General features: G+C 44.7%; 1 protein-coding gene across 9 annotated transcripts in view; it reads left to right on the top strand.

The window, feature by feature from the left end:
• Positions 1 to 839: 839 nt before the first annotated feature.
• Positions 840 to 15,430, top strand: part of Gripap1 (GRIP1 associated protein 1) — a 31,658-nt gene continuing 17,067 nt past the window's right edge. Inside the window, exons 1-14 of one of the 9 annotated variants that reach the window (XM_008842570.2) lie at positions 840 to 914; positions 3,263 to 3,329; positions 3,466 to 3,527; positions 5,257 to 5,283; positions 6,060 to 6,167; positions 9,900 to 10,050; positions 11,035 to 11,219; positions 11,423 to 11,470; positions 12,080 to 12,111; positions 12,202 to 12,249; positions 12,385 to 12,484; positions 14,048 to 14,125; positions 14,335 to 14,427; positions 15,111 to 15,245. In XM_008842570.2, coding sequence (XP_008840792.1) covers positions 873 to 914; positions 3,263 to 3,329; positions 3,466 to 3,527; positions 5,257 to 5,283; positions 6,060 to 6,167; positions 9,900 to 10,050; positions 11,035 to 11,219; positions 11,423 to 11,470; positions 12,080 to 12,111; positions 12,202 to 12,249; positions 12,385 to 12,484; positions 14,048 to 14,125; positions 14,335 to 14,427; positions 15,111 to 15,245 — 1,176 coding nt within the window. In that variant the 5' untranslated portion in view covers positions 840 to 872. Of the gene's footprint in view, positions 915 to 983; positions 1,107 to 2,982; positions 3,007 to 3,262; positions 3,330 to 3,465; positions 3,528 to 5,256; positions 5,284 to 6,059; positions 6,168 to 9,899; positions 10,051 to 11,034; positions 11,220 to 11,422; positions 11,471 to 12,079; positions 12,112 to 12,201; positions 12,250 to 12,384; positions 12,485 to 14,047; positions 14,126 to 14,334; positions 14,428 to 15,110; positions 15,246 to 15,430 lie in introns of those variants that run through there. The other 8 variants (XM_008842569.3, XM_029568024.1, XM_008842573.2 and 5 more) reach the window with 8 other exon arrangements.

Genomic DNA, 15,430 nt, shown 5'->3' with positions numbered 1-15,430 from the left:
AGGTAGCGGTCTCAGGTTTTGGGCAATGTGCCGGGATGAGGCCCACGGATTCAGAGTCTCGTGTGGCCAAGCATCAAAAGAATCTTTTTAGCTACCAGATTTTATATATTTCTTTTCTGGCTGAAGTCCTTCTGACTTACGTCAGTAACTTCAGTGTTTTCTTGAGATATGGCTCACACCCTGTGGTCACTTATCACCAACACACAGACACTCAACTCACATAGGTTCTGTTTGGTTGCTGGGTTACAACTTAGCTTCTTATCTACTTATCTATTTCACACAGTGTCACAGCAATGTTCAGTTTGGTTTCAGAGTTTACAGAGTTAATATTCATCTTTAATTTCTGATTTCTAAATTCCTAATAAATTCCTAATACATTCAGTACAGGTGTCCAAGGGCTTAATATGAGGTGAAATTCCCTTCATTTGGTGGTCACCAGGAAGAGAGCCGGAACAGCTGCAGAGGAGAGCTTCCGCTTTCATTTCCATAGTTATTAAGCCACCCCCTCGTTAAAGGAGAATCGCGGAAGAGTGATTTTTTTTTTTTTTTTTTTTTTTTTGGTCGAAGGAACACTTCCCTAGCGACGGAGCCCACCGAAGACACAGGGTTACCATAATGTCGCACAACAATTAGTAGTCTGTAAATGTGCAAAAGCCACACCAGACAGTTTACAGTTTGGTGAAACATGAAATTAAAATTTGTCTGACCTTTCAGCTTTAGCCTCTTCTCTCTGCCTCTAAAATGCTGAACTTTTGAGTTGGGTTTCTTCCCCTACATTCCAGGTTAATGGTTCAGTCTGAGCTGAGCACTGACAGGCGGCACAAGCTGCGCTTGCGCATAAGGCTACGGGGTGGGGGGTGGGGGGGAGGAACATGGCGCAAGCTCTGTCTGAAGAGGAGTTTCAACGGATGCAGGTGCCGCTGATTGTGGGAAAAACCACCAGGCTAGACGATCGGGGGTGGAGTAGAGAGTGATCGTGCCATAATCGGCTCTGAGGATTTGGTTGGGTGGACCTTGAGTCTATGTGGGGGTGGTCTGAAGAAGGGAAACTGAGGCTCCTGAGTGACGTCATTGTTGACTGTGAAGATTCTATCCAGGTTCCGAAGGTTGGATTCTGTTAGCTTTGTTGGCGGGGGAGAATGTCTTTGAATAGGCGTTCCTTAGTGCGGGGCGAAGGCAAGACCTTTGGTCTGGTGAACGGAGCTTACAATCAACTGGTGATGATAGTGTTAGACTTTGAAGGATGGAGAGCTTGAGACAGCAAAACTATTTTGTCTGGGGAGAAAAGAAGCAGGCTTTGGGCCATTTGCGTCATGAGGGGTTCGGGGAGCCCTTGACAGGACAATACCATGAGCTGGTGGGAGGTGGAAAGTTTGTGGGAGATACCACTATACCAGGAGAGTGGGGAAGGCCCCCGGATGTATTCCCTAGATGTATTCCTGTACCATTGGTGGTAGAGGATGCTAAGAGAGAGCAGTATAATTAGATGAATGGGTAATACCATTAACCTCTTTGGGGGAAGGACGAGAGAATGCTACTAAGGACTGGAGGGAGGGGAGATCACTGGACTTTTGGGGGTTACTCAGACTTGGTACTCTGATTACTTAATTCTATGAAAATATTCTTTGAAAAGTGTCCTGAAAGGGTACTCTGAGAAGGAATGATAGCCTTGCACAATGAGTAGACCCTTCATGAGAGAACCTTACTGGGAACGTCTGAAAGGGGGGAACCCTAGAGTCCAGTGTGTGGAGGGAAGAACTCTTGAGTGAGGAGAAGTAATCCTATTGGCCCGGGAAACCAATTATCCAATGTGAGGCACACTGGGGAGGTAAGGATGAGATCACTGGACTCTAAATGGGGAGGACCACTGTAAACTGCAGAAGAGTCTAAATGAGTAAGTTTTTTAAAAAATATTTTGTTATTTTTATTTTATGTGTATGAGTGTATTGCCTGCATGTATGTGAGTGCACCCGTGTCGTGCAATGCCATGGAGGTCAGAAGAGGGCTTCGGATTGCCCTGGAACTGGAGTTAAGGACGGTTTGTAGCCGCCATGTGGGTGCTGGGAATCGAACCCGGGTCCTCTGCAAGAGCAGTCAGTGCTCTTAACCCCTGAGCCATCTCTCCAGCCTCCTAAATGAGTAAGTTTAATTCAATTGGTCCCCCTTGTATTTGAGAGACCCTGAAAGATATATGGTTACCCCATTGGATCATGGCTGAAGACATCTTGTGAAGCGTGGGTAGACGCTTGATTTTTTTTTTTTTGTCTTTTTGAGACAGGGTCTCTCTGTAGCCCCAGCTGTCCTGGAACCCCCTATGTAAAGCAGACTGGCCTCAAACTCAGAGATTCACCTGCCTCTGCCTCCCAAGTGCTGGGACTAAAAATGTGTGCCACTTTTATGAGGAAAGACCTTTGGATTCTTTGGGGAAGGGACTCCAAAGTGGGTAGAAAGGTGTTTAGTTGGACCAGGATTAGGAGAGAATAACTGAGTCCTTAGGAGGACAGGGCAAGAAAGATTCTATATAATAGTCAAACTCTCTGACCTTGAGCAGACCACCAGAGTGAGAGGGGTAGAGGCTGGTGCTTTGGGAGGAAGATAAAGGTCCTGGTGTGGTGGGAGACAGTGAGTGGTTTGGGAAGAATCAGCTTCAGGGATCTACAAGGCTAGTAGATATACATGTACTATTTGAAGTGGCCCATATTGTACTTTCCCTTAATTCTTGAAGGGCACTTGGATATGTTTTTAAAGCCTTTTGAAGAGTGGCAGGACCTTGGGTAACCCCTTGACTCATGAAATTTGGGAAGGAGAAATACCAGACTCTTCCCCTGGGAAAGAAGTTGGAAGGCAATCCCCTGCACCCCCCACCCTCAGGGGCCTCTAGGTCTGGCCAGGACAGTGTTCAGTGTGTGAAGAGGTCAGCCAAGATGACTTTGACCTTCACATACAGAGTCACGGAACACATATGAACAGGAGCCTGACTATGTCAACACCCTGCAAATGGCCCAGGTGCAAAGTGGATTGGTGGAGGAGATGGAGGGTGAGGCTGGCTTTGGTTGTGAGTGGAGCTGGAGAAGGTGGGACAGGGGTTCAGGACCTGGCAGCTCATTTAGGATGCAGCATGCACAGATGTTTAGGAGTGGCTTAAGGAGGCATCTAGAGGGTGCCAGTCCAGTCTATAGGGCTTAGGGGCTTGACTGCCTTGTGCTTGGGGATAGTAATGTTTTCCTGATGAGTCTTTTTTGCTTTTTGGCTTCTCCCAAAGACTCAGCTCCTGGAACTCCGGACAAACAACTACCAACTTTCAGATGAACTTCGGAAGAATGGTGCTGGTGAGCCAAAAGAGTCTCATTAGATGGGGTGTTTTGTGGGGACAGAGGCCAAGGTTTTCTCTTAGAGGCCTGATAGGAAGACTCTTCAGTTCCTGTTACTGCCTGAGGCTGAGATTCCCTGCTTTCCCTTCACTAGAACTTGCCAGTCTTCGACAGAAGGTTGCCTACCTGGATAAGGAGTTCAGTAAAGCTCAGAAGGTAATTCCCTCCACCTACCCATCCACCCACCTCCTGCATCCCTCTACCCATCTGACTCATTTATCTGTCTGTGAACAGCTACAGTGAATCAGACCTAATGTTACATGCTGCTTTCTCATAGTCATTCAAAAAATGCTCACAGAAGTCTCTTTAGTTTGCTTATTTTAACCTAATCTTGCTTTATTAATGTTTGTGGGGTTTTTTCTTTTTTGAGACAGGATCTTGCTATGTAGCCCAGGCTGGCTTTGAACTCTTGATCCTCCTGCCTCAGCCTCCCAAGTGTCTGGATTATAGGTGTGTGCCAACATGCTGGCTTTGCTTAATTTATTGGCTTAATTTATTCTTAATCCATTCTAATATCAATTGCTTATTCATTTTCATTTGCTAATGTTTTTTGGTGGTTCTGCATATCAACCCCAGAATCTCATGCATGCTAGGGAGGCTTTCCATACTTGATCTTAGCCAAAAGGCTAAGAAGTAATTTCTTTCTTTTTTTTTGAGACAGAGTCTCTTGTAGCCCAGCCTGGCCTTGTGCTCACTGTGTAGCTGAGGAAGGCCTTGGATTCCTGATCCTTCTGTCTCCAATTCCCAAATACTGGGATTACAGGGATGTGCCACCATACCTGGCTCTAAGCTCTCTATTACTGAGCTATATCCCCAGCCCCCATTCCCTAGCTTTGTTTTGAGAATGGGGTCTAGCTGTGCTTCACAGTCTGACCCCAAATTCCTAGCCTCAAGTTATCCACCTTCATTAGCCTCCTGTGTAGCTGGATCTATGGACATGTACCTCACATGTGGCTTCATTCACTAACTTTTTTTGAGACAGGGTCTCCCTGTAGCCCCAGCTGGCCTGGAACTTACTATGTAGACCATCCTGGCCTCGAACTCGCAGAGATCCACCTGCCTCTGCCTCCCGAGTGCTGGGATTAAAGGCATGCGCCATCATGCCCGGCTATCATTCACTAACTTTTAATTAGTCAAGTCTATCAGTAAATCTGCTTTGAATCTGCCTCCTGTCCTCCATTCACACTGTTTCCTTGTGCTTGTGCTTCCTATCCTGTCTTAGTCCTGTTGGTAACATGAGACCAAACCCACCTTTCAGAGCCTTTAAGATGAGGTGAAATATAACCTGTCATGGCCCTTCAAGATATTGTAGATTCTTCTTTGTATCTTTCATTGCTTTGTTCTCATGTATAATGTAATGTTTTATATAGTATTTGCTGAGTAAATATTTGTTAGATGAAGGAATACAGAATACAGATGAAGGGGTATAGAATTCAGAAATCAAAAATCTGATAATCAGGAAATTGGACTTCTTGGTACGGTGTTGATTTCCAGAGCCTGACAGTGCCCTTGGCTGCCCAGCAGGGGGACAGCAATTTCCATGTTGCATTGGAGGGAAGCACATTGATGTGTTTGGATAGATGGAGCAATGAAGTCACAGTTTTTCAGCTTGGAGATCCAGTGTATAAAGGGTTAAATTCTAAGACACTTTTCCCTCCTTTCCCAAAACTGTCAAGGGCATAGAGGAAAGAATGAGAATTTTGTGTGCAGAATTCCTTTTGTCATTTCTGTGGGCTTCAAATTGTTATGAAAATTCTGTGTTTACTCTTCCATCCCGCAGCCCCTGTCATCATTGCCCTCCCTTAACACTTGCTACTGTAGTCTCTATACCCTACAGAGGGATCCATTGCTGTTCACTTTAGCTTTCTTCCACCCTTCCTTTTAGGCACTAAGCAAGAGCAAGAAAGCTCAGGTAAGGGGGCCCATGGTGGGTGAGTGTGTCTGCAAGACTGTCTTAGTGGGGATATTTCTGTTTGGTGGCATTGTACTGGCCTTTATCAATGTGCATCTGTGTATCTGCAACTTCCTTACTGCTGTATTTGTCTTTGCTTTCCTGTATTTGTCTTGCACTCTTTGTCTCCGTATACTTTTCTCCCTTTCTCTCTTTATCCCCTCTGAGTCTCTCTGTTTGTATCTGTTTTTCTGTTTCCCTCTCTGACTTGTTTCTCTCTTTAAATTTCCCTTTGTTTCTCTTCCACCTGTTTCTGTCATTTGTCTTTTGTTTTTCCTTTTTCTGACATGTTTCTCTCTTTTCTCCCATACTTACTTACTTCTCTCATGTCTTCCTTACTAATTTCTTTTCCTAACTCCTCTTTGCTCTGTTATATCCTTTCCCTATTGATATCTCTTTTCCTATTTTCCTATCTTTCCTTTTGCTCTTTCCCTCCTGATCCCTCTCTCCTTCCCTGACTTTTCCCTTTTCCCTATCTCCCTACTTCCTCTTATTCCTATCCTTATTTGCCTCTTTCCCCTCATCCTACTTGTCCATATCTCCCTCCTCATTGTTCCTTCTCCCAACTTTCCCATGCCTCTCGCCCCTTCTCCGTTTTTATCCTTTCCTATGTGTTTCTCCTCATTCTTTCTACCCGATACACTTTCTGCCCCATGCCATTTTCTCCTCTTTCTCCTTCTTTACCTCCCCATCCTTTCTGCCCCTGTTGGAGTCCTGGCCCATGTCTGCCACTGCAGGAAGTGGAGGTACTGCTGAGTGAAAATGAGATGCTGCAGGCAAAGCTGCACAGCCAGGAGGAGGACTTCCGTTTGCAGAACAGTACACTTATGGCCGAGTTCAGCAAGGTGCTGGCACCTGGGATAGCTGCGGGGGGAATGGGAATGGTGCACCTGTGTATGTGTGGGCAGTGCCACCTAGGTTGAAATCTCATGGCAGTGTAGGGTGGTAAGTGCCTGGCCTTGTAGCACTGTCCATGGTACTGAAACAGCCCTAGTCTGTTGCTGGGGACAGTGATTTGACAAGTGGGTCCTCACACTGTTGTGGGATTAGATGACTTTGAGTCCTGAGGTCATTTGGTTCCTGTCTAAGTCACTCCTTTTATTTGAAGTTCAGCCTCCCATGTATAATTTCAGGCTAGTGGTATGGAGCCTCTGTGTTCTGGGATTTTAAGTAACGTTCATAAGCCTAAATTGAAATGGGAAGGTGTTTGAACTGCTTCCCTTTTCTTTTCCTTCCCTTCATCTGAAATGGGTCTGAGGTTCCACTTCTTCCACATAGTTCATTCTGGATTGGCTAATTCTATCTCCTCACCAATTTTAGTGTCCTGACTGTTCTAGTCCTACTGGGCAGTTGGAGATGCTATTCTTTATTCTCTTACTAATCTTCTGTTTCCATGGTTGATCACTTTGTAAATTTTCAGTGTATTTTAAGGAAAAAATTCTCTAGCAGAAAAAAATATTTCTGAGGCTCCATGTGATAAATAAGTAAATAAAACAAGGGGAATAGGATCACAATACATGTATGCAAGTAAGATACTGAAAAACAACAATGAAAATAAAAACACAAGGGCTCAGGATGGGCTTAAGTAGTAGAGTGCTTGACTAGCATGCATGTAGCCCTGGGTTTGATTCTCAGCACTCCCACCAGGTGTGGTGGCACATGCCTATAATCCTAGCACTTGAGAGGTAGAGACAGGTGGATTAAAAGTTCAAGAGCATCCTTGGCTACATAGTGAGTTCTAGACCAGCCTAGGCTGCATGATAAAAAAATCAATAATCAAGGCAGAGGCAGGCAGATCTCTGTGAGTTCAAGGCCAGCCTGGTCTACATAGTGAGTTCCAGGACAGCTGGGGCTACAGGGAGACCCTGTCTCAAAAAGACAAAAAAAAATCAATAATCAAAGAATAAAACATATAGAAAAGTAAAAAACCCAAATCAAAATAAAACAAAAAGCAATCATTAAGTAGGTACAATGCCAGGAGAGGCAGTTTAGCAAGCAGTAGTTCCAAGCAGCAACTCTGGAAATAGAAGGCCTAGATTAAGATCTTGGCTGTACCTTAAGGAAATCACTTAGCCTCATTTTTGGGGGGTTCCTAAATATTTTAAATGAAAATGATGTTGATAGCAGCACCTGCCTTACAGGGCTTTTGTGAGAACTCAATGGATAAATGTATGTAAGCACCTAGAGCCTTGTACATAGTATCAGCTATGCAAGTGTTCACTAGTGATATTATCTCTTTTGTTCATTTTCCCTCTAAGCTATGTCTTGACTTATCTGTGATGATGGAGATCCAACCCAGAGCCTCATGTAGCATGTGCTCTACCACTATACCATAGCCCCCATCCCTTTCAGGATTTAAAAACACTTTTATATCCAGTGGGTAGGAGAGAACAAGAAAGAATAATGGAGGGGGAAGGTCTTATATCCAGGGATTGGGAATGTGGCTCAGTGGAAGAGCATTTGCTTAGTATGAAGTGAGTTCATATTTATACTGTGTCCCTGGCCTGCCTCAGTTCTACCACCTGCTCTCCTGGTCTCCTTACTTCTAGTTTTCTCTGTTGGTCCATTCCACTACTCCACAGAGGTTATTCTGATCTCTAGATATTATTACATTATTCCTTTAATTAATACATTCTGGTGGGGGACCCCTTAGTCCCTGGAGCTCTCTGGTTGCTCTCATAACTGGCCTTAACAGCTCACTTCTCATTGCTCCTTGCCTCCAGTTTCCAAAGTATCATGATTCTTGTGGCATGAGACAGGTAGGCACTCTTCTATAAGTCTAGTTTATTCTTTTCTGAACTGCTCTGGGCTCCTTCCTAGTCCTCTTCCTACTCCCAGGCCCTAGAGGTACTTATAGGGAGACCTGGGCTAAAGTCTGCTAAGACAGTTCAGCTCAACTCTTCCTTTGACAAATAGTTGAAGGAACCTGCTATGTAGTCTGTGTTCTAAATATAAAGTTTTGAGCTGTACTTAAATGGTCCTAACTCTTGGGTAATTTGCATTCTGCAGATGGGATGGGGAGAAAGCTACAATACAGTAAATTAATAATAATTGTAATGATAGTTCACACTTAAGGATACTTCCTCTGTACCTGTTCCTGTTTGAAGTGCTCTGCATTATTCATTCGTTTAATTCTTGCAACACAATTATGAGATATTTTTAGTATCCCAATTTAACAGATGAGAAAATTTGAGCCCCAGAGAGATAAAATACTTTGTCCCAGGGTCACCCAGCTAGTAAATGGTAGGGTAGGAATTCATATCCAAGCAGTCTAGTTTCAGACTCTGTCTACTTTGTGATTTCATGTTGCAAAATAAAATTTCATCGGGCATGGTGATGCGTGCCTTTTCAGGCACTTGGAAGACTAAGACAGGAAGATTTTGAGTTCAAAGTCAGCCTGGTCTACATAGTAAGATTCTGTCTCAAGAAACAAAATAAGCCAGATGTAGAGATGCTCACCTTTTATCCCAGCACTTGGGAGACAGAGTCAGGCAGATCTCTGAGACTTCAAGGCCAATCTGGTCTACATAGAGAGTTATAGGCTAACCAGGGCTATATAGGGAGAGCCTGTCTCAACAAAACAAAAACAAACAAAAAACCATCTAAACAAACAAAACTTAATTGTGATTAATGCTAAGTCAGAATAAACAGAAGGCAGAGGTAAAATACTACAATTAAATAAAACACTAGGCTTGGGTGTGGTGGCACACACCTTTAATCCTAGTACTCAGGTGGCAGAGGTAGGTGGAACTCTGTGAGATCCAGGCCAGCCTGGTCTGCATAGTGAATTTCAGGCCAGTTGGGGCTACAGAGAGACCCTGTCTCAATGTCTCAAAACAAAACAAACAAAACACCCCCCAAACAAAATAAAAAATCCTGTAATTTCCATGTTGACTTTAAAGATGACATCTGAGTAGAGTGCTAAAAGATGCATAGAAGCCAGGCAGATGAAGAAATGGATGAAAGAAATAATGTTATATCCAAGGCAATAAAAATAAAAATTCTCTGTGGGCCTTAGTTTGATCTGAAACTGGAGGAAAGGATTGTCTTATAAGAACTGTTGTTTTAACCAGGAGGTAAGCAGGGGGCCTGGCTTACTTTTATTTGCATGGCGCACTTCTCCAAAGCCAGAGGCTGACAGTGAAGAACTGTAGGCCATGTTGACTCTGGAAATGCCCTGCAAGCTGTCTGTGGTACCTTGGTTGAAAGGGAGCTATCCTTGGTTGAAAGGAAGCTATCCTCAGATCCAGGACCCATGGTTTTCCACAGACTGAGTGGCAGTGGGGCTGTCCATGGTGTGACAACTTCTGAGCTGCTTCTGAGAGGTTGAGAGTGGGCAAGTGGAAGGTTATTCTCGCTATTCATATCCTGTTTGATTTTGCTACTTAACAAATGTGTGAATTGGAAATTGTTTAATATCTTTGCCTTAGTGTCTTTATCTGTAAAGTGTGAGAGCACCCACGTTATAGGTTCTTGTGGAAATTAAATGAATTGCACATTGTATGGCCAAGTACTATGTATTTCGAGAATATTGTTCTGATTTGCTGTTTCTCTGTCATCTCTCTACCCCTGTTCAGCTTTGTAGCCAACTGGAGCAGCTGGAGCTGGAGAACCAGCAACTGAAGGAAGGGGCTGTGGGAACAGGAGCTGGTCAAGCTGGGTCACATGTGGATGGGGAGCTGCTGAGGCTGCAGGCAGAGAATAAAGCCTTGCAGAAGAACATGGCAGGTGCATGGAGGCTTTTCTGGGGAATATAGGCACTTTAGGTCTTGAGCAGAGCAAGAAAAGTATCACCTTCTTAGGGGAAGGAGCAGAACTTCAGAGTGAGATTGGCCTTGTCTGAACTGGTATGTGGCTTTGGATTTTTGAAACCATTTCACTTCTGTAAGTGAAAACTTGCTCATCTATACAGTACACAGAAATGTCTGTACCAGAAAGATGGAGCCAAGATAAGAGGTAGTATTATCTGCATTTAGTTTAGTGCCGGGTACCTTACAAATGTTTGACAACAGCAGTATAGCAGTATGAATATTGAAAAGGAGCTATTGACTAAGTGGAGAAAGAACATTGGAAGGATTCTGAGCCCAGATTGTAAGTATGGTCTGTGATGAAAGCTGAAAGACAGCTTGGTAGAGCATGAGAGGGTCCTGGCAACATGGACCTTTTGCGAGCAGCTGGGGCTTATGTGGTGGTGGATGTTAGTTCTGTGATCAGAAATGAGATGAGGTACAATATGCATGGAAATTAAGTTAGAGCTTTGAATAGGGTGTGGAGCATGGCACACAGAATTTCAGAGGTTGGGGGCTGGATAGATGGCTCAGCGCTTAAGAGCACTGGCTGTTCTTGCAGAAGACCCAGGTTCAAATCCCAGCACCCACATGGCAGCTAACACAACCGTCCATAACTCCAGTTCCAGGGGATCTAACACCCTCTTCTTTTCTCCACAGGCATTGCGTGACACAGGTGCACTTACACACATGCAGGCATAACACTCATACACATAAATTAAAAACAAAATTAGTTTAAAAAAAGAATTTCAGAGGTGGGTAGGACTTAAAAATGATTTGTGACAGGCATGGATGAGGCTTGTAGTCATTTTGGGTAGGATCTTCTACAACCTGAGATGCTGAAGGATAGTTCTCTCTCTATTTGAGACATGACAAAAAATTTCTGAAACTGTCAGCCATCTTACATTCTTGTTCTACTCACCAGCACTGCAGGAGCGCTATGGAAAAGAAGCCGTGAGGTCCTCAGCTGTCAGTGAGGGCCAAGGGGATCCCCTAGGGGACTCAGCCTCCACTGTTCTGGCCCCCATGCCACTGGCAGAAGTAGAGTTGAAATGGGAAATGGAGAAAGAAGAAAAGAGATTGCTTTGGGAGCAGCTTCAAGGCTTGGAGGTAAATCTGGGTCTCTTAGGACTGGGATGTTGGGAGACAAGCAGATGCTCTGTCCTTGCCTGTGGTTCCATGGAGATGCCTATCTGTGACATCACCATCTCATGGGCTTGAAGGGGTGAAGGAGGTGGGACAGGGAAATGTAGAGACCTTCCCCCATCCTTGTTGATAACTTCAGCCCTTATCTTCCCGTCCATCTTTCACAGAGCTCAAAGCAAGCTGAAACCTGCAGACTACAGGAGGAACTTGCTAAGGTGGGGCTACCACTGCCTGGCTTTCTCCTGACAGCAGAGGAGCATTGTGCTTCCTCAGAGGCTCAGTTTGATCATGTGTAAAATAGAGACGCACGTCTCAGAGTTGCTTTCAGTATGGAATAAACTAATGTGGGTCCCATTCTACATTGTGCATGGCAGGCACCATCCTGTCTGTTTCCTCCTAGCTTTATCTATTAACCCATATAGGAATACTCTTAGAACCTGGAATCCCAGTGCTGAGACAACCAATCAGAATCCTACTTTCTAGGCTTCCTGGTCTAGTTATTCTATGAACTAGCTATTGACTACTGTTTTGGAAGCATAAATAATGGCCTTTGAAATCCAAGGGCTCTAGCTGGAGATGATGTTACTGACAACTAAGCAATCAAATTGCTTAACCTTTCTGAAACTCAGTTTTCCCATTTGTAAAATCAGTAAGAAACTCAGTTTTTAGGAATGTTCTAAGAATTCCACAGGAATACCATAAGTCCTGACTTCCAGGAAGGACTTAGTATGAAATATCTGTCAATATTATTATTGTTTACTTTTTATTTTATCAATATTGTCATTGTTATCACTTCTCTGCACTCCTTCCTCCCATTCCTTCAGCTCTCTGAGAAACTGAAAAAGAAACAGGAAAGGTATACTTCTCTTTTCTAGGGGTTTTGGGGGCCTAAGGAGGGGGTTGACATATGGAAATGACCCATATATGTTTTTCTTTCTGTGTCTAGTTTTTGCCGTCTGCAGACAGAGAAGGAAACACTATTTAATGACAGCAGGTAACTACTAGGGTTATAGGCACTATTGGAAAAACAAGGACCATGCCCAACAGAATTAACCAAAGACCAAAGGGGCAGAGTTGGAAGACTGGACCTCTAGCCATGTCTCATACACCCTATACTTGTCACCCCCAGGAACAAAATTGAAGAATTACAACAGCGGAAAGAAGCAGATCTCAAAGCCCAGTTGGCTCACACCCAGAAGCTGCAGCAGGAGCTTGAAGCTGCCAATCAGGTGAGGGCAGCTGGGTCCCAAGATTCCCTGGAGTGGGGAACCAAGGCTGGCAGTTTGGGGGCAATTCAAGGTCTTTGGAGGGCTGATTTGGAAGCCTGAGATTTCGTGTGTTGGAAATAGCAACCAGATGGGTATAAGGCCCCTAGGAAATGGAAACTTAGAAACCTGAGAGTCCTAGGAATTAGGATAGGAGTCTACATGAATTAGAGGTCCCTGAGGACTGGGAGTGTCCAAGGACTCAGACTGTGTGCCCTAAGTTTGAATGGATCAACTCCCACTGGGGACTGGGACCAGGAATTAGGGTAAATATTATCTGTGAACCTCATGTGCTAGAAATTGGGTGATGTTAAGATCTGTAAGAGCTGTGATATCAATACTTTTGAGACTCCTGGGGGCCAAAGACATGAGGGTTGAGTAGATAGATGCAAGACTTTCAAGCATAGGGCAGTTGAGGCTGGAGACAGAATACACTTGAGACCTTCAGGGTCTGGGAAGCTAGTTTGGGTCTGTGATGGTTATGAAGTGGGCTCATGTGGGCTAGGTGGTCCTGAGACCTTTGGTGGCAGTGAACAAAAAACTGAGACTTTCAAAGGCTAGAACAGAAGCCTACATGGATAATTGCAGCACCTGAAGATTAGGGCTGTATGCCTTTGAAGCCTCTGGATTTCCCCTGAGAGGGGAAAAGTATGAGGTACCCTTGGGATGGAGGATATGGTAGTTTGTGGGAGTAGGACCTCTTAGAAGATAGGGGCTGGGACAGAATGTGGGTAAAATCCCCAGGAACTAGTAGTGATCTAGGTCTCAAGATAACCAGAGATGGGGAACCAGAGTGGCAGGTGGAGATGGGTTAGTTTGTAGCATCTTGAAGAGTTGGAAACTTGGGTCTGGAGAGATGGCTCAGGGGTTAAGAGCACTCACTGCTCCAGAGGACCTGGGTTCAGTTCCTATCACCCACATGGCAGTTGACAACCATCTGTAACTCCAGTTCCAGGGGATTCAATTCCCTCTTCTGGCCTCCATGCACATGGTGCAGTTACATCCTTATAGGCAAAACACTCATACACATAGAAAAAAGAGCTGGCAACTAGGAGGTTGTATGAATTTGAGTTCTCCAGTTTCTGAGACTAGGAGTTTGTGAATCTGGGGCTTCTGAGCCTAGGACATGGTTGGTGGTTGAGTATGTTTGTAACCTCTGGTGGTTAGAGTCCAGAGTCTGGGTGAAGCTATAGTTCCTGGGCGCTGAATACATCTGAGATCCCTGGAGGCTGAAACTCCTGGGGCTTGCAAGCAGGAATCTGAGTGAGAATAATCTTCCCTGAAGTTAAGGCCGGGAACTTAGGTGTGTCTGAAATGCCTGGAGGCTGGGAAAAAGGGGGTGAATGTGTTTGAGGCTTCTATGAGCGATCACTTGGAGTCTGGGTAAACCTTAGGTCTCTGATGGATAGTATAAGACCACAGGTGCTGAGATATGCTTCTAGGTCTCAGAGAAGGACTGTATGGTTATGTGTACCTAGGGGAGGATAAGGTCTGGAATGGACTTGTCTGACTTCCTGTTTCCCACAGAGCTTGACAGAGCTAAGAGATCAACTGCAGGGGGAGCGCCTGGAGCATGCAGCAGCATTACGGGCCCTACAAGATCAAGTATGTTGTACTTTGTGGGCTTGGGAGCTAGGGTTGAGGGTCAGGGCAGGCTGAGTGGGTTCTTTATAGGCAAACAGGACCCAAGGGGTCTTGCTTTTCCTAGTCCTGGTCTGTGTGTCTGTGTGTCTGTCCCCTTTCTTTCTTGGCTGTGGGTAGGTCCTGTCCCTCTGTTCTGGACCTGCTCTCACCTGTCGTGGGGGTGGGGCCAGGTGTCCATCCAGAGTGCAGATGCGCAGGAACAAGTGGAAGGGCTATTGGCTGAGAACAATGCCTTGAGGACTAGCCTGGCTGCTCTGGAGCAGGTACAAGACACCTGGGAGCCCTTGCTGATCCCTCTTCAGTTTTTTAATGTCCCTCTGCTTCTGACCCACATCTGGCCAGGGCAGTCTGGACCTTCTGCTCTTCTATGGCCTCTGTTTCTGTTCCTCCTTTCTATTGGCTTCCAGTCCTCTTCTCTATCCATCTCTGTTTTCTGGTGTTATAGTTTCTCTCTAATAAGGAGCATGAAATGTAATAATCTTAAGTATATACTTAGTGAATTCTATCTATCCATCTGTGTTTGTAACTCCATGTAGCCTTACAGAACAAGATATAGAGCATTTTTTCAGTACTCTAAAAGGTCCCATGACCTTTCAGGTCAGCACTCCCTGAGAAGTAACCAATATTCTGATCTTTAGCAACACAGATTCATTTTGCTTGTTCTTTAATTTCATAGAAATAGAATCAATGCTCTTTTGTCACTGGTTTCTTTCTGGCACCTTTATGTCATACCCGTTTATGTATGTATGTTTATCCTTATGCAGCATGAGTCTGTTCTCTTATTGCCACGTAGTATTTTATTCCATCCTCACTGCTTTTCTGTTTGAAATTTTCTTTCTACTCTCTTCATACTTCTCTCCCTGTCTCCTTAGAACTGGGAGGCCCAGGACTTCCTGGGCCCTGGGGCTCCCTTGATTCCATTTCCCATCAGGACTACTTTCTCTAGATCCAGACAGCAAAGACACAAGAACTGAATACACTTCGGGAACAGACTAGTGAGTTGGCAATTGAGTTACAGCAGCGGCAGGCCAAGTACGAAGATCTTATGGGACAGAAAGATGACCTCAACTCCCAGCTCCAGGTGACACTTCTGACTTTGACTTATCTTGTAGTTTCCTAGTGCTGACCTTGAGGAGCAGTGGGAAGACTATAGAGTCAGGAAGACCTAGATTCCTTTCTGGCTCCCAAACATACTAGTTCCTATATACCCTGACACAAGTCATTTTACTTCTGTAAGACTGAGTCTCTTCAGTTAGTCTGGGGTTC

Source organism: Nannospalax galili, unplaced genomic scaffold, assembly GCF_000622305.1.
Source record: "Nannospalax galili isolate Female #2095 unplaced genomic scaffold, S.galili_v1.0 scaffold741, whole genome shotgun sequence".
Classification (NCBI taxonomy): Eukaryota; Metazoa; Chordata; class Mammalia; order Rodentia; family Spalacidae; genus Nannospalax; species Nannospalax galili.
The sequence above is the reverse complement of the archived record's forward strand: the minus strand, read 5'-3'. Positions and strand labels throughout refer to the sequence as shown.